Source organism: Brachyhypopomus gauderio, chromosome 20, assembly GCF_052324685.1.
Source record: "Brachyhypopomus gauderio isolate BG-103 chromosome 20, BGAUD_0.2, whole genome shotgun sequence".
Classification (NCBI taxonomy): Eukaryota; Metazoa; Chordata; class Actinopteri; order Gymnotiformes; family Hypopomidae; genus Brachyhypopomus; species Brachyhypopomus gauderio.
This window is the reverse complement of record NC_135230.1, coordinates 11,052,423-11,070,775: the sequence shown is the minus strand read 5'-3', so window position 1 is coordinate 11,070,775 and position 18,353 is coordinate 11,052,423. Positions and strand designations below refer to the sequence as shown.

Below are 18,353 nucleotides of genomic sequence, written 5' to 3'. Positions count from 1 at the left end.
GTTGTTTTTGTTTGTAACATTGTTTCAGAAATCGAAGAGTTGAAATCCTGGAGTCAAGGAGTGGACTCACAAAGACGAGCACAGAAGAGGACTAACTCACAATAAATACTGAACACACAACAAGCACCACATGTAACACATTAGGTTGATGAGATGGGCTAACAAACCACCACACACACAAGAAGTTATATATATATATATATATAGAGAGAGAGAGAGAGAGAGAGAGAGAGAGAGAGAGAGAGAGAGAGAGAGAGAGAGAGAGCAATATACATACGTAGACTACACAGAAACACCTGAAGGGAGGGATTGGGGCTGTAAAGTCACAATTCTATTAATTTCTAACAGTATGAGCTAAGGACAGAAGAATGTGTAGGGAAAAAAGCTACAGTTTAATTCATAAAAGGACATATAATTACCATTAAATGTTATGAAGCATTTTTATGCTTCAGTAGAAAATAACAGGAAAAAAAGGATTGGATAACTATGGTTTACTGCTTTGTAAACGATGTCCTCAATCATGGACAGGAAAGGTGACCTTCAGATTTACACTTTCCACCTAATGTATAAAAGTGGTGTTAGACAGCAAAACAGAACAAATGGTTTTGGAAATTATAATACAGTAGAACCCCAGAACTCGATGCCAAGTCCTTCTGTAAGGAGCATCGGGAAACGATGCAGTCGATTTCTGAATAAATTTTCCCCCATAAGAAATAACTGAAAACTAATCTGTTTAAACTGATTAATCTGTTCTCAACCATTGAATTCCAATGCTAAGTCTGTCACACAAATGCCTTTTTCATACTTCTCTATGATCACCTTTTTCAACTCTATTGTTGTTCTTACTCTTTTTTTTAACTTGTTTTCCTCTTCAGCTTATCTCCCATGTTTTTATTTATCTGAAACAGTAGTCTAAAAAGTCAAAAAAACAAAAAACAACAAAAATACAGCAAAAGCTTGGAGCCTGCTACTCCAACTAGCATGAGACCGAAGCACAAACTGTATTTTGTTTACAAAAGTTACGTGAGTCGGGTCGGATTCCAAAGTTTTGTTCAGGCTCAGAGAAAAAAAAAATCTTGAGATTTTGTGTTGAACTCCAAATATGTTGAGTACTGAGGCGGTCGAGTTCCAGGGTTCTACTGTAGGCCTATTGTATTTTATGGATATTTTTGATGCCAGATAGTCACATGAAAATGTTTTACCTCAATGATGCCAAAGGTGTTTATGAAGACATCTCCCCATATTCCAAGTGTAGACACTGTCTCCAGTGACATACGGTGTTTGAATGTACAGAACATCTGGCCATTCACAATTACCTGAACAAAAATTAAACCTTATAACCTGCATACATTGTTGCTGTATTCATTCTTCTACTGCAAATCTCACCTCATAACCTTCTGGTGTAATAACTATGAACATATCAAAAGCTCCTCCTTTGGCAAACGGGCACCAGTCCGTATTGCTCTCAGCCTCCCAGTTCCCATTCCTGAAGCTGTTGCAGACCACATAGGTTACGCGGCTTTCAAAGTGGAAGGCAATGTCATCATCATCCCTTTGCCCAGTTTTCAGATTTATCACAAAACTGCAATAGAAAGAAATTTGTACTTTGAAGAAAATGTTATTCAAAAGTCCATGGCTATTACAGAATCCAATAGTTAATCTGAAAATGAAACATTTACTGTCTGTGCTTCTAACTGCATATTTCCATAAAAAAATAAAAATAAAAAAGTTTCAAAACAATTATTTCATTTAGTATTCTGGCAGCATACCTATTACAGTCTGTAGGAACAACACCTTGGAAGAACAAAGCCTGTCCTGTTTTCAACTCTCCAAGAGTTTGTCCAGTGTAGGTTTTGCACTGTAGTGATCATATACCATGATAATGTAGCAATTATACATTTAGCATTTTTACATGAATTAATTTCTCAAAATGAATATTTAATGTCTACATGTCATTTACACTATTTAAATACATATTCATGTGCTGTCTTACAAGGTTGCACACTGGATAATCCACTTCTGAATGGATGTTGGAAAATTTCCCCCTTGAGGTTCCCAAACTTAATTCCTTACTAAAGTTAGATGTACTCCAGTCCTGGACCAAAAAGAAGAATAAAAACATTTATGAATTCCACTTATCCACAGTAACTCTACCACTGTAAACAGAGCTGGGGACAAAAGCCGAATAGGTCAATGAAATGTTCCAATCAAATTGGATAAGTCAGTAGTTTTTTCAGTAAGGATTTTTAGAGCAGGTAAAATAGGGAATTATGCTAAATAAAAAAAGCTTTCTATTTTCTGGCCTTTATCTAACCCATTACACTTTTAAGTGTTTTGAGCATATGTGACATGTTGAGACAGAGTAATATGTGCAGCATGGTGGCTTGGTGGTTAGCACGTTTGCCTCTCAGCACTGGGGTCTTGGGTTCAGGTCCCTATCTGAGTGTAGTTTCCATGTTCTCTGTGTGGGTTTCCTCCCACAGTCCAAAAACATGGAGATCAGGTAAATTGGCAGTCCCAGACAAATTCTCCCTGAGTCTGTGTCTGTTCAATAAAAACAAGTTGTTGTTTGAGTGTGTGTCTGTTCAATAAAAACAAGTTGTTGTCTGAGTGTGTGTGCCCAGTGGTGGATGGTGCTCTGCTACTAGGGTCTGTCCTCTCTCCCCTTCCTGCACCCCATTCAGTCCCCCAGGGGGCTGTGGATCCTGGTAGAGAGTACACTGTGTGCAATTGGCTGCCGCTTCTTGCCGGTGTGTGATTGGTTGTCTGTAATGTAGCTGTGTTAACAGTTGTAAAGCGCCTTGGGTATCTAGATAAGGTGCTATATAAATTGAAACATTCATTCATTAATACTAATAATTCATCATTTATTGATTTAGAAACATGATCGGAGTGAAGAAAACGTGGCAGCAGGTCAAGATGAAATATAAAAATATACTCCAGAATGGTAAATGCAGTTTCAGTTAATTAGTCTAATGTGCAGGAAAATGTAAAACACCATATTAAATAACTGTATAAAATATTTTAGCAATCAGTAAGAAAACTGCTATTGGTGGTGAGCCTCCTGTAGCAGCACTCAATCCTGCAGAAGACCTTGCTTTATAGCAAAACAGCGGAAGCCCAATCATTGTGAGATTTGAAGGAGGAACATCATCTAATCCCGTCTGTCCCCATGTCTTATGTTAAATTTTTGTTCTTCCAGACTACATCGTAGTATTGTGTACTTGATTAAAATATTACAGTGGTGGGGAATGTGCCGACTCTTTTGGAGCCTCCTATTTGACAATGATGTGAGCAGTGGCGGACTTAGCAATTTGGGGGCTCAAGGCAAATTTAACTAGGGGGCCCATCAACATTAATATGCGAGAAATAAGTTAGCTAGTCAGGGGGCCCCTACAGTGGGCTGCAGTGGGAGGGGCCCAAGGCAATTGCCTAGCAATGCCTCTATGCAAAGACCGCCTCTGGATGTGAGTACCATAAACCAGCCTATTTCTTTTGACTGAACCCCGGAGGACCGTTAAAATTCACATTTCTAATTTGTTGTTTACAGGAGGAGACTGCCAGACCATCCACGATGGTACAGGAGGATGAGGACACAATGTCTGCCTGGTCAGAAAGGTCAGCAATAAGGAGTGTGTGTCCGAGTTATCGGTCATCAATGTGCTGTGTAATCTCATGATTTGTCTTGTGTTTAAAGGAAATAGAAGAACAGAGAGAAGACCCCCAGTCCTCTTCTGAGAAGTTTTTATTAATGTTGAACTGCACTTGTTCTCTTGCAATCGTGACCAAATTCCGAGGGCAGTCAAGGCCTGGTGGTTAGGGAACTGGTCTTGTGACCGGAGGGTCGTGGGTTCAAGTCCCAGACCTAAGGCCAAAACTGAGGTGCCCCTGAGCAAGGCCCTTAACCCTCAATTGCTCACTTGTATAAAAAGATGAGATAAAAAATGTAAGTTGCTCTGGATAAGGGCATCTGCCAAATGCCATAAATGTAAATAATTCAGTCTTATCTTAAAGGAATCTGAGACTCACATTTACGCTCGCGAGTCGAATAATTACGCTCGCGAAATGTATTTATGCGCGCCTTATTTTTGGCACGGAAATGACTCCATAGGATCTGTAATATAAAAAAACGAAAAGATACGGAAGTTGGAGCTTAAAAAAAAAAAAAAGATTTAGTTGTAAAGTGTAACGTGGTGGGAGTCGGGGTTGGATACAAACGCGATAAAGGGCTGGCACCTACTTTTACGGAGCTGCTCTCCTCCAAATGAACCGCGCGCATACGGAGAGTGCGACTTACTGAGAACACACCTCACAGAAACACTCACGAAGGAATATAAGTTTATATAATTATGAATGCTGACATAATACATGGCACTGAGACTTTCTGCCGCTTCTGTTGCTCCATGCTGCCTCTCCTTTAACAACGCGCTTATCATTGAGCGTTACAGTTTCAGCGGACCACGCAGAAAAGGGTGGGACCGCTTTCGCCCTATATCCTGATTGGTTCAGTCCACTGTCTATATTGAAGGTGAGCCAATGGGCCGCACCCTCTAAATTGTGGGCCGGTCTCTTAGAAAAAAAATCCATCTGCCCCTGAGGACTGTCGGCCCACCGGGCAAATGCCCAGTATGCCAGATTAACAGTCCAGCCCTGAATATATTAAGGAAGCGCTTAAGCACAAGGCAAACCTTTCGAATTTTAAGGCAGACTGTTGCCCTTCTAAGACGTTCTGCATCCCAACACTGTACAAAAATGCACCACTGACAAAGAAGCGCAAAGTGATACAGACAGTTTGGCACTGGCGTTGGAACCTGGGGGTGGGTTGACGTGTCCCATCCAATATCAGAAACAGAAACAGAAAAAGCGGAAACTGTTTACAAGCTTTTATTCTAAAAGCACGGTTTGGCAGTGTTCGCAATTCATGCGCTGTTTGTTGTTAGCAACTTGTCAGGTGCTCTCTGGGTCTTTCGCTTTCTTAAGGCTTGTGTTGAGATGCCTGTTCAGAAATATGCCGCACTCATAGCTTCACTGACCCGAGCTCTCGCCTTGCCTCGCTGGAGCGTCGGGTAGTTTGCGCCAGCGTTAAACGCGAGGTCAGTAATATGAGCAATGAATAGCTAACCATATAACAATATATATATCAATAAAACAGCTTTATTGCAATGTGCTGTTATGGTAACCGAATATATAATGGAATATATAATCTATATATATATCGTATATATATCAGTGGGGAACCGTCAAGGCCCTCTATGCCCTCTCAGAGGGCCTAAAAATATTCTTAAAACATAAATACAGTTTGACAATCGACATCTAAACAATTACAAAAATATAAGCAAATAAATTATTCAACCGTGTCTATTCAATCTGTGTTGGAAGGAGGGGTTATATTAAGTGGAAGCCTGTGAGCCTGTGTCTCCCCTTATCAGCACTGTGATGCCTCCGCAGAATGGTGGTGATTGGTGGTCCCGCTGTTCGTTTACAGAGGGCCAGGCCGTTATAATTCAGCGCAATACCCGTTTAAAAAATGACAGTAAAATTGACCAATCATATCTTCCCTCTTAGTGGGCAGGCTTAACTGTATGATAATTTCCGCCTGCTGTGGCGAAGCTAGCTGGCGTTAGCGTACAAAGACAGATCTACTCAAATCATACTCAAATCAGATCATACTCAAAGAGGTTGCTAGGGATGCTGAGAGAGGACGCTGGCGTTGCTTGTTCGCCGCTTCTCCAGTCGAGTAAAAGTCGAGTAAATGACGATTTTTGCGCTTTAATATAAGAAGTCGTCTTATAAAATAATACTTATTATTATCCCGGCTGCAAACCTGTTCAACCCCTTTTTGCTGATAGTTAGGTTGATGCAAATGCTAGTCCGGTTTTTGCTGCCTACCATCTTTGCTTGCCACTGTGGCCAGAAAACTTATTTCTGAGTCCTGTTTTAGACAGCCTGGTTTTTGTGCTTTTCCAGACATTGCGTAGTGCCTCGGGGAAAGCCCGATGCCGATGCCAGAAAGCTCGATGCCCGATACCATCGCCATTACTACAGCTGGATGTCTACGAAGCTTTCTTGCTAACAACTTGCTGTTCATCTAAACGCTGCCAGGTAAAACTATGCTGAGTTACTCTGCCGACCAGTTGATGAATCTCAACCATCTCTCTACACCATCATGCATAAACATGATTAAACTGTTTGGTCTTCTCCGCCGCCCTCGTTATATCCACAGAAGTTCCCAATTAAAGTTTTTCTACTCCGGGACGAGTCCCACTGTACCGGCTCTATGGTCAGCTACACGAGCTGTCGCCTCTCGCTCACATCATCAAAGCAACATTTCCCACGGGACTAGTAGTTTGGGCGTCTCCATGGCAACACCTCTCCGGGGTCTGGATGAAAAACGCAGAGTGAATTTCAGCCTGCTTCGGCCACTGAAAAGAGATTTTCCTTCTCTCAACAGCAAAATTGAACTGTTAAATGTTCAATTATTTACAAATAAATCCTGCCTCATTCATGATCACTTATTGGATAAATGTCTGGATTATATGTGCATCACAGAGACCTGGCACCAACCTGACACTTTTTCCTCTTTGAATGAGAGCTGTCCTCCAGGATATAGGTACCTCCAGAAAGCTCGCAGTACAGGTCGTGGCGACAGTCTGGCAGTCATATACCGCTGTGAACTGGAGTTATCTCTGCAGCCACTACCTGAACTATCCTCATTTGAATGCCTTGCCTTCAAGTCTAAACACCTATCATCTGTGCTATTCCTCCTTATCTACAGACCACCAAAACCAAACTCATCTTTTATCCCTGAAATATCAAATATCAAATATATCAAAAAGCAACATTCTGCTCGTCCTCCACAGATGTTATCATTCTAGGAGACATGAATATCCACGTTGATAACCCCTCCAGCCATTTTGCTACTGAGTTTCTCCAACTACTTGACTGTCTCAATCTTGAGCAGCTTGTTGCTGCCCCCACACACATCAGGGGCCACACCTTGGACCTGTTCATTACAAATTCTGCCCTTCTCAAAAATCTGCAGGTGTATGACCTAGGTGTGTCCGACCACAAGGTGGTATCCATGGAGCTATCTCCAGTCAACCCCTTCAAACCCAAACGCTATATCTGCTTTAGAAATCTTAAAAAGATAAATCTAGTTCATCTGGCAGCAGACCTTCAGCACCTTTCCACACACTTTTCATCACCCGACAAAGCAGAGGAATATTACAATAGCCACCTCAGAAGCTTCCTGGACCATCATGCCCCTATTAAATCCAGAGCAGTTACTTTCACCCGCTCAGCTCCCTGGTTCACAGATGGGCTTTGGAGGATGAAGACATCAGGGCGGGCCCTCGAGCGGCACTATAATTCCTCTGGCCTTACTGTGGACAGACAAATCTACCGGGATCATCAAAACAAATACTCAGAGCAGTGCAATCTCTTTATGGACTTTTTTACCACCAAGATTTCACTCATCCGCTCTGCACTTCCTGGTCCTCTCACCCAAACTGCTCCCCTATCATTTGCCTTTTCCCAGCCTGAGATGGGAGATGGGAGAGCCCTGAGATGTTGGATGTTGTACTTCTTCCTTATGGTCTCACTGGAAGAAGTACAGAACATCATCAAGAATATGAAATCCACCACCTGTGCCCTAGACCCACTCCCAACGTCACTGGTAAAAACCCATATCACTGTCCTATCCCCCCTGATCATCTCTGTCATTAATCACTCTCCCCAAACTGGCGATGTCCCCTCCATCTTGAAGACAGCCATTATCAGACCACTTCTCAAAAAACCCACCCTTGACCCAGAGATCCTCTCAAACTACAGGCCCATCTCCAATCTCCACTTCATATCCAAAGTACTTGAAAAAGTAGTGGCTACTCATCTCCAGAACCATATAACACACAACAACCTCTATGAAAAATTTCAGTCTGGTTTCTGCCCCGCTCACAGCACAGAGACTGCCCTTGTAAGAGTCACAAATGACCTCCTGATGTCCTCAGACTCTGGTTCCCTCCCTCCTCATTCCCCTGGACCTATCTGCTGCATTTGACACTGTCAACCATGACATTTTACTAAACCGGCTTCACTTCACCATTGGACTCACTGACACTGCCCTCAGTTGGTTCTGATCTTATCTTACAAACCGGACAGAATATATTTCCCTGGGTCACTCCACATCAAACCCCTCACCCAGTCACTTGTGGTGTCCCCCAGGGGTCAGTTATTGGCCCCATCCTCTTTATCCTTTACCTCACTCCCCTTGGTCAACTCATCAGCCGTCATGGTCTATCATTCCACTGTTATGCCGATGACACGCAGCTCTACATCAACACCAGAGCTGCAGCCCCTCCCTCTCCATTGCCATCACCTCCGTCACAACTTACCACTTGTCTGGAGGAGATAAAAACATGGATGGGGCACAACTTCCTACAACTCAACAACTCTAAGACCGAAGTTATTCTAGTCGGCACTCCTCATCAGATCAAATCATCACCAATAACCAGCATCACCTTCTCTGGCTCCAATATTACTCTTTCTTCAGTAGTCACAAACCTTGGCATGGATCCCCAACTCACTTACGAATCCCACATCAACCATTTCTGTAAGACATCTTTCTATCACATGCAAAACATCTCCAAACTTCGCCCCACTCTCTCTCTCTCAGATGCTGAAAAGCTTGTCCATGTGTTTATCTCTTCCAGACAGGACTACTGCAATTCACTTCTCATTGGGCAACACGGTGGCTTGGTGGTTAGCACGTTTGCCTCTCAGCACTGGGGTCTTGGGTTCAAGTCCCTATCTGAGTGGAGTTTCCATGTTCTCCCTGTGTTTGCGTGGGTTTCCTCCGGGATCTCCGGTTTCCTCCCACAGTCCAAAAACATGGAGGTTAGGTAAATTGGCAATCAACAAAAAAAAAAATTCTCCCTGAGTGTGTGTCTGTGTCTCTATGTTCAATAAAAAGTAGTGTCTGTGTGTGTGCATGCGTGTGTGTGCTTGTATGCCCAGTGGTGGATGGTGCTTTGCCACTAGGGTCTGTCCTCTCTCCCCTTCCTGCACCCCATTCAGTCCCCCAGGGGGCTGTGGCTTCCGGTAGAGAGTACGCTGTGCGCAACTGGCTGCCGCTTCTCGCCGGTGTGTGTGTGTGATTGAATGTCTGTGACTTGTACCTGTGTTAAATTGTAAAGCGCCTTGGGAATCTGGAAAGGCGCTATATAAATCGAACATTCATTCATTCATAGGGATCCCTAACAAGAGGCTCCAATACATCCAGAACTCTGCAGCTAGGATCCTGATGAGAGTACGCAAACAGGAACACATCACCCCCATCCTCCACTCACTCCACTGGCTTCCTGTCTCCACCAGGATTGAATACAAGGTTTCCCTCCTCACCTTTCAATGCATCCATGGACATGCTCCCCCTTATCTCAAAGAACTTCTCATCCCAAAAAAGTCAACCCGCTCCTCCCGCTCCACTCATCTAAACCTCCTCCATCTACCCAGAACCAGACTGAGGACCATGGGAGATAGGGCTTTCTCTGCTGTTGCCCCACACTTGTGGAATGCCCTCCCCGACACCCTGAGGGCACCACAATCCATTGACTCTTTTAAAAGGGGCATAAAGATGTTTCTTTTTAGCAGAACATAATATGTTATGTTATATACATGTTATGGCATATTATGGTTCACCCTCTTCTTTAAAAAATATATTTTTTTAACTCATAAACTTTTTAAACTACTTATTTTTTTTTACTAATGACATATTGTATTTGTTTCTCCCCCTTTTAACCTGTAGCCCTTTGAGATCCTGCGATGTAAAGGGCAATATAAATAAAATTTATTATTATTAGATCTATTCAGTCTAATTCTATGCTTGTAACGCTCTTCAGAGTTAGTTCAACCATAAATATCTGCTCCAACCCAGATAGAAGTGAACTTGGACAGTAAACAGGCAAGTGAAACACAAAGCACACAGAGGAGAGGTGAATCACTGACTCCACTTAGGTATTCCACTTAGTCGGTTTATTTGCTGGTTGACCAAAATAAACCTGGGCTCCAGCCATGGACGTAATTTTGATTTCATAGGTGGGGGGGACACAAATGGGGTTGCTGGTGTGTTCCAGATAGTTGATGGGGGGTAGAGGTATCAATTCCAAGTTCAGAAAGTAAAAGTCCTCACCAGGATTTTGCTCAGGCTTCCTGGATTGTGTTGATTCTACTAAAGCCAGGTTTATACTTTTCTGCGCGGCGAAAATGACGTAATCGCTGTGGCTCCACCTGTGCACGAGGGCCTCGCGTGCTGTCGCTGCGCGAGGTCGTGCACCTCTCGAATTTTGTAACTTCGCGCGCGCGCCGCGCTTCAGCGCGATGGACATAGTCGTGTTTGTAGGGTTCATACACCTTTACAAGGTGGAATTAAAGCACTTTTACGTCACTTTTAAGGTCCATTTCAATATTTCCCAGCACGTTAAACTTAATTAACTTAAATATTTATACATATACTCGAAATGATTTGCTTTTTTATCACATTATTTAATGGTTGTTTATTTTCAAAACGCCCAATCTTAACGTCTTCACGTTCTCTCATGTTTCGTCCTGGAATTACAAGAGGCTCGTATGTGTTACGTATCGTTTCGGACAACACTGCAAAGCAATATTTTACACTGCAGTGACGCTTGCAACACTCGCGAAAGTATAAATGCCTACACCGCTCGCGCGAGGTAAGCAGAGTCGCGCGCTACGGTCGCTCGCGAAAGTATAAACCAGGCTTAATCTTACCTGGATTGCACTAATTAGAAAATCTAGCAAGCTTGAGCAAAATCCTGGGGAGGACTTTTACTTTCTGAACCTGGAATTGACACCTCTGACGACGGGGGGGGGGGGGGGGGGGGGCGAACGGAAATTGTTATTTGGAGCTCGGAGCGGTCGTTTTCTGCATGGTCCTAGTGCTAGGTTCGCCGCTATTTGTTTTTTAACCGTTAAAAAGTGAAGGGGACATGGATTCATCACTATTTAAATATTTGGTTTTAACCGTAAAAACTGGGGGTGGACCAAAACCGGCTTTTGAAAAAGTGGGGGGGACATGTCCCCCCCATCCCCCCCAAATTACATCCGTGGCTCCAGCACTACTTGACTGTTCGTACATGAACTGGAGAGTTGTCCAAAGCTCATTGAATGCGTCACTTACAGAAATAAACTAAAGATAAAATAATGAGCGGGGTCCAGTGGTCTGAGTCGGTGTACGGCAGAAAGCTAAAAAAAAAAAACAATATTCTATATGCGTGCTACAGCTTGCACCTACGCACTCAACTTGTTCCCTTAAACAGTACACATATTTTTGGCATTACATGCGTTGTGCTCTGCATGTTGTCTGCGCTAGCGAACTAGCCGCATAGGTTGTTTTTTTTTTTCATAATGGAGCGAGCGAAAGAATCATTGGATCAGTATTGGCTGATACTAAGCTTCAGATATCTGAATCGGTATCGGAAGTGAAAAACGTGAATCGGTGTATCCCTAATTGTTATCCTGATACACGGCACCGCCTTCAGTATACAATGTTTGAACCATTGGACGCACATGGTCCTCCAGAATGGTTCGGTAGTCCTTGGCAGTGATGCGCCCATCTAGCACAAGTATGGGCCAAAGGAATGCCATGATGTGGCAGCCCAAACCATCACTGATTTGCCATGATTTGGGCAGCCGTGGCTTTATGTTTTTATTAGATACAATCCGGGTTTGCACCCGAACATCCTGTTCAGACAGCTTCCTCTTGCGTCCACAGTTAATCCTGTTGGATGTGGTTCATCCTTCTTGTTGGTATGCTGACGTTACCCTGGATACCGTGGCTCTTGATACATCACAGACTTGCTATCTTGGTCACAGATGCACCAGCAAGACGTGCACCAACAATTTGTCCTCTTTTGAACTATATGTCACCTATAATGTTGTGTGCGTTGCAATATTTTGAGTAAAACTGTGCTCTTACCCTGCTAATTATACCTTCACACTTTGCACAATTTAGCCATGAAATCTACCAGACTAAAATAACAGGTGTTTCAGTTTCATTGTCCAACCCCTGTTCATGTAGGGCCTATGCAATTGACTGGGGATTTTGGTGGAAGCTGCAAGGCACTAATGTAGTATGTTTCTTCTTACAGGAGTGGTATTCTCTAATCATTTTTCTTTCTTTCTTTTTTAGCTGTATTTATAAATAAGTTTTAATTTCATTGTTGTATTAAGTGGCAATCCAGTGTATCTTTTTAAATTACGGTAGTTGTTCCATTGTACAACCAATTGGTAAACTATTTTTTTCTATAATACCATAAATCAAAGTGAGTAACAAGCTCTGGTGTCATTTTTGGAGTATATGAATCAGATGTATTTAATTAGGTGGTATTGTAGTGAATGTTGTAGTATTCACTTATATAATTTCTTTTTATTCATTTTGTTTATTTTTTTGTTGAGCCCTTTAAATGCTTTTATCTCATTTAGTATGTTTCATGGTTGTGCTACTGACTTTTTATATACCCAGTTACAGTAACTGATACCTGAGGTTGTAATATGACACTGTCTCATTTTTATTTATCTTCATGCAGGGCCGGCGCCACGGGGGGGCGAATGGGGGCGTCGCCCCCTCAGGCGAGGTGTCCCGCCCCCTCAATGTAAAAAATAAGACCCATTTATTTTACAACAATCGCTCCCCCGCTCAACAACTTACGTTCGCCCCCCCGAAATTTTCTGACGCCCCCTCACTGTATATGTTCTGGCGCCGGCCCTGTCTTCATGTGCAATAATTTTTATATAACAAGTTCTCTATTAAAATAATATTGTGTGAAAAGTCATTGCCATCTTGATTCACCTCTGGTAGTTACATACCAACCCTGAGTGGGACCTGGTGGGATTGTCTGACCTTTTATAACCACTAGATGATGTAGCCGGATTGTAGCTATTCTTTAATCTATCCTAAGTCATAAAAGGAAGGTGTTCTGAGGCCAAGCTAGTAGCAGGGCTTACACTTTCAAGAGTGAATTTTTATTGTACCGTTGGCATAGGTATTCAAGTTTATATGAAAATGGCTTACCTCATTAATACCAACAGTGTCCAGGAACATGGCTCTCTGTGTTTCAAGTGTAGACACAGACTCTATTTTATGGATATTTTTGATGCCAGATAGTCACATGAAAATGTTTTACCTCAATGATGCCAAAGGTGTTCATGAAGACATCTCCCCATATTCCAAATGTAGACACTGTCTCCAGTAACATACGGTGTTTGAATGTACAGAACATCTGGCCATTCACAATTACCTGAACAAAAATTAAACCATATTACTTTATTAAATGAAAAAAGTGCATTCATCCCACTACTGCAAACATCTCACCTCGTATACATCTGGTGTAATAACCATGAACATATCAAAAGTTCCTCCTTTGGCAAACGGACACCAGTCAGTATTGCTCTCAGTCTCCCAGTTTCCATTCCTGAAGCTGTTGCAGACCACATAGGTCACGCGGCTTTCAAAGTGGAAGACGATGTCATCATCATCCTTTGGCCCTGTTTTCAGATTTATCACAAAACTGCAATAGAATTTTGCAGTTTGAAAAAAATGCTGTTATTCAAAAGTCCATGGCAATAACAGAGTTCAATGTCTAATCTCAATGTGACAGATTTCATATTTGTGTAGATTTCCATTAAAAACCTAATTTTGTTCAGTATACTGAGAGCAAACCTTTTACATTCTGAAGTAACAACACCTTGGAAGAACAACGCCTGTCCTGGTTTCAACCCTCCAGGAATTTGTCCTGTATGAGTGGTGTTCTGTTGTGATCACAAGCATTGAGAATGTAGCAATGATGAATCTCACATCTTATTAACAATGAATTTCTAAAAATGCAACCTTTATGTTTACATTGCTTTTAAACTACAAGGAACTTTGTCCAACCTTATCAGTTCATCATTGAACAACATGACTGAAACCATAGACAAGGAAAATATTGGGCACTTGGTTTAAAATGGAAAGTAAAAAAATTCATCCACATGGTCCTGCTGTGCATTTAACTTGTGCATTTAATGATTTTAAAATATACACAGATATTATGTTTAGTGAAATTTACTGCACGTTTTTGCTTACCTTAAATGGTGTTACTCACCATGTTGAACAGAATCCTAACTTCTGACTGGATGGTTGATGGACTCCAGTATGAGATGCCTGAACTGGTCCCCATCTTCCTTAGTTCATTAAAGAAAGACAAAGTGGTCCAATTCTGTAGATAACAAAATCATGTTATTTTTATCATAATATTTTATTTTACATTGAAATAATTATGTAAACATAATTATGTAAACATATGCTATTTGTATGATATGCTATTTTTTCAGCTTTGCCTTGTGATCAGTGTAATTATTCAAGCTAGAAATCTGAAGAAACCCTCACTGACCCATGTCTTTGCCACTGGAACATTGACGTTCCCTTCATGGAAGAAGGTGATGGTGTCACTGGCTTCACTCACTCCTACTTCACTAACCACTCTGTAACGGACCCAGTATTTTCGTGCTAGCTGCAGTCCTGTCAGTGTGAATGTTTCCTGTGCATCTGGAGTGTCTATGATTTTCCATGTGTCATCATCATCTCCTGAATCAGCTCTGTACTCCACTCTGTACTGCAGAGTCACGCCAGTGGGAGACTTCTGAAGCTTCAGGACCATGTTCCCATTCTGGATGTGCACAGTGGGTGCAGGCGGCTTGGACACAGGCTGGAAATTGCTGTCCACCATTTTCCCATTTCTATACAGGCGGATGGAGGTTCCAGGACTTGAGGGGTCAAAGACTGCAGCAGTGACGCACCGGATTTTATCATTTTCTTTGTTTGCCTCAGAAAAATGCTTGAAGAGGGAAAAGTTTTTTTTCATCCTCTCAGAAATGTCAGGATTGTTGAACCATGCTGGGAGGTCCAGGTCCTTTGATTTAGGATGTGTTGATAGCTTTTCAAACTCATCTTCTCTTAGACACTCAGCCAGTGATGACAGATACTGGTCTTCATTCTTCAGAGATGTGAAGGAGAAGCATATGACTATATCAACACTTGGGTTGAAGATAATTTGGTTTAGATCTGAGGATCGTACAACTGAGCAACCCTTCAGTTCCCTGTTGTAGGAATCCAGCAGATTTACTTCACTCTGAACATTTTCCAACCACTTGTTCTGTCTGGTAGCTGTAAAGGGGGATTTGCCATGGGTGATGAGGACATCAGTTAGCGCCTGGTCTTTTTCCTCACCACCCCGAATAGCAGGAAGAAGCCTGCGCACGGCTTTGAGGAACAGCATCTTGTAGTCACTGAGGAATCCTTGAAACAACTTCAGCCTCTGCATCACATCCTGGAAATCACGTGCTGTTGTGCTTTTAACCAAGTCTTTGCATGTTCTTTCTCCATGTTCCAGTTCCTCCAGCAAATCTTCTATTTTTGAGATCAGCAGCACACTGATCTCTCTCTCTAGTCGAGCTGCTTTTGCATCCAACTGTGCAAGTGGATACAGCCAAACCTTCACTGGTACAGCATGATTGTCCCTACCCTTTAGAAGAGAGGGCAGCTTCTTGTACAGCTGCAGAGCATCCTTAAATATGGTGGGGTTCTCCTCAATCTCATAGTCTCCATGAAAGGTACAGCTGATTTCATCAGCCAGTTTCTTTTCTTTATCATTCATCATTATATTACCTTTTCCTTCAGGGGTAAAAATATTCCTGATCATTACACTTAAGTTGCCTTGAATTTCTTGTGCATCCTCATCTTTTGTTGCAGTTTGATCAAACACCAAGAAGGCATGAGCTCCATACAATACAGCTGTAATGACATGAGTGGCTAAGTTTTCCTCAAACACCTGTGGGTAGGTGATGGCACCTAAGTGGGACATTGTAAGTTGTTCAAATCTTGTTGTCTGACTGTACTGCATTATAACCCTGGATTGATGGGCTGATGTTTTTTTGTCATTCAGGTACTTAGCTGAACCTCCAACTTCCACCAACCCACTCATGAAGCTGGCTTTAAGAGAGGCGTTCACATCTAGGAGGCTGGTTTGATCACTAAGAGAGTCCGAAAAACAGAATTTTATATCTGTCTTTTTTTGGAGATGCACGTCCAAATCATTATTTATTGATTCTCTGTCCCATAAAGTAACACCTGAAAAAAGGGAGAAAATTTATTTCTTTGGCCAACTGTGAAACAGTCAAGCTCTTTGCAATGACTTATATGTCATAAATGACATAAATGTCAATGCCTTTTGCAACTGTGGTTTCACACTCTTTGTACTTGCGTTGCTATAAATGCATACATATCCTTTTTCAATACATACTATGCATAGCCTTTTTCAACATTAGTAACACCAAACCAGTATGATTATAGCAACATACTGAAGTGGTTTAAACGTTTAAACTTTTGAACTCTAACCACTTTATTCTAGCGGGTGTCATTGCTATGTCCACACATCAGTTGAAACCATCACTTACTACTATGTGTACATTATTTTATTCCCCATAGAGCACAAAGACCACAGATGAGAGAGAGTAATATAGCTGTTTGTACGCAGGTATGTTGTACTCCCATTTTTGGTTTACTGTTATTTTTCCTTGAAATATTATCAGTGTTCCTATTTAGCTAACATGTTAAAAGAAATGGGTTCACCATGCTATGCTAAGAAAGGGGGAAAAACACTATATGATCACACAGCATAGTATTGTTTTTTTTTTTCTTACTATAGCTAACCCCTATAGGGCAGTAATGTCTATAATTTCCTTTAGGAATATATGCTAGCTGCATTATACTGTGTGCATGTGTAGTTGTGAGTATGTGCTGTTGATTAGAGAAATGAAATGATAGACTTGCGTTTACAGAGACCACAACAAGCACAGTTGAGAGAGACTACTGTATTGTTGCTGTTGGTGCGCAGTTTTACATGGAAATAAAGAGAGAGAGACAACCCAGGAAAAAAGTCGCCTCCATATCTTTGATTCAACACATAATCCGTCACACACTTAAAATTTGAAAATGACAGATGACAGTTCACAGCAAGGTCAAACTTTATTCTGGGTTTCCACAGTCTCTCAAGTTGCACACACATAGAAGCATCTGCAAGACAGAGAGCCCTGAGCTCTCTTCACAGTCTTCTTATACCCTTTTCAGACTTTCAGTCCTTCTCTGATCTTCCTGTTAGCTGTCACTTGTGGTTACCTACCAATCTTCTTTCCTGTTCTTTTTAGCATTTTCACACCTCTCTGTACATCACATTCACTCATGCTTCTGTAAATATTTGTTAGTTCTATTAGTTCTTAGATTTGTTTTGTGAGAGCCAATGTTCTTTCATTCTGTTGCCAATATATTTTAGACCTTTTGACTTTTGACGTGCTAGACGTAGACTAGCACAAGCAAATTACATTCACAATTTAGTATTTAATGGTATACCAAAATTTCTTCCACACAACGTTAAGCATGTATTAATGCTCCAGCTAAGTATGATATCACTTTACTGATATCGATTATTCTGTATTCTTATGCAAAAAATGTTAAATAACGGGAAGGGGGGGGGGGGGGGGGGGCACATGAAACTTTCTTGTCCCGGTCCCCAGCAAGACTGTCAACGGGCCTGATCAGGATACTCTAGAGAAAACCTTTTGGGATCTTAAATCATTGTCACACTGCTATCAGATTTTCTTTTAATAACACTAAGCAAAAAAGTCAGTAGTACTGTTTTCTCTACTGGATTACTGATGTGTATATGTTAGTGTACTGTGTTAACCACGAGCCATGTTTTACATTAAATAATATCACCATTTAGATGAAATGTGTGAAATGTAGCAGGTAATGGGAACGTTACCTGGAATGAAGGAATCACTGCGGCAGTCGTACAACATGCCGGGATATAGGGGCCTCCCCAGGGCCGAGATCTCAATGAATTTGGGATTCATGCCTGTCAATAAAAACACAAAAAATTGTTATATAAATATATTGAAGCTGTACCTCTGGGTTATTGTTCTATTTGATTCAAATTTTTACTCTAGAATTTGGTAAAAGTACAAATACCAATTAAGTGGACAGTTATGAAGCTAAGACATGGCTTAATCAGCAGTAAAGCTAATAAAGGAAAAGGTGTTAATAGCATCAAATTACATTTAGTATTTGTTAACTTCACATCTCACCTTATCTTGGTGGGAATCTTTGTCCAATCTGAGATGTTGGCTTTTCAAATTTACCTCTCGGTTTACATAAAACAGACAGTATCTCCCACTTACATTTATAGTCAGTGGAAGGAGGAAGTGGACATACAGTTCACCTATCACCCACGCCCACAATTTACTAAACA

General features: G+C 41.6%; 1 protein-coding gene across 1 annotated transcript; it reads right to left on the bottom strand.

The window, feature by feature from the left end:
- Nucleotides 1-263: 263 nt before the first annotated feature.
- On the bottom strand, nt 264-17,958 carry LOC143484624 (verrucotoxin subunit beta-like). Its single transcript, XM_076983438.1, has 11 exons — nt 17,868-17,958; nt 14,442-16,177; nt 14,154-14,267; nt 13,733-13,821; nt 13,385-13,580; nt 13,197-13,310; nt 1,994-2,095; nt 1,770-1,858; nt 1,387-1,582; nt 1,203-1,316; nt 264-559 (listed from the first exon to the last, which is right to left on the bottom strand). The coding sequence occupies exons 1-11, from the start codon at nt 17,956-17,958 to the stop codon at nt 515-517; spliced, it is 2,886 nt and encodes a 961-aa protein (XP_076839553.1). The 3' UTR covers nt 264-514.
- Between the last annotated feature and the right edge of the window lie 395 nt (nt 17,959-18,353).

What these genes read in the sequence shown, in the direction of transcription:
- LOC143484624 (XM_076983438.1), bottom strand. Translation starts at nt 17,958, where the DNA reads ATGAATCCCAAATTCATTGAGATCTCGGCCCTGGGGAGGCCCCTATAT. An exon ending in CAGTGATTCCTTCATTCCAG is followed by an intron (nt 16,178 to 17,867) that starts GTAACGTTCCCA and finishes CCCTTTTTTCAG; the next exon opens with GTGTTACTTTATGGGACAGA. An exon ending in ACACCTTTGGCATCATTGAG is followed by an intron (nt 2,096 to 13,196) that starts GTAAAACATTTT and finishes TTTTTGGTCCAG; the next exon opens with GACTGGAGTACATCTAACTT.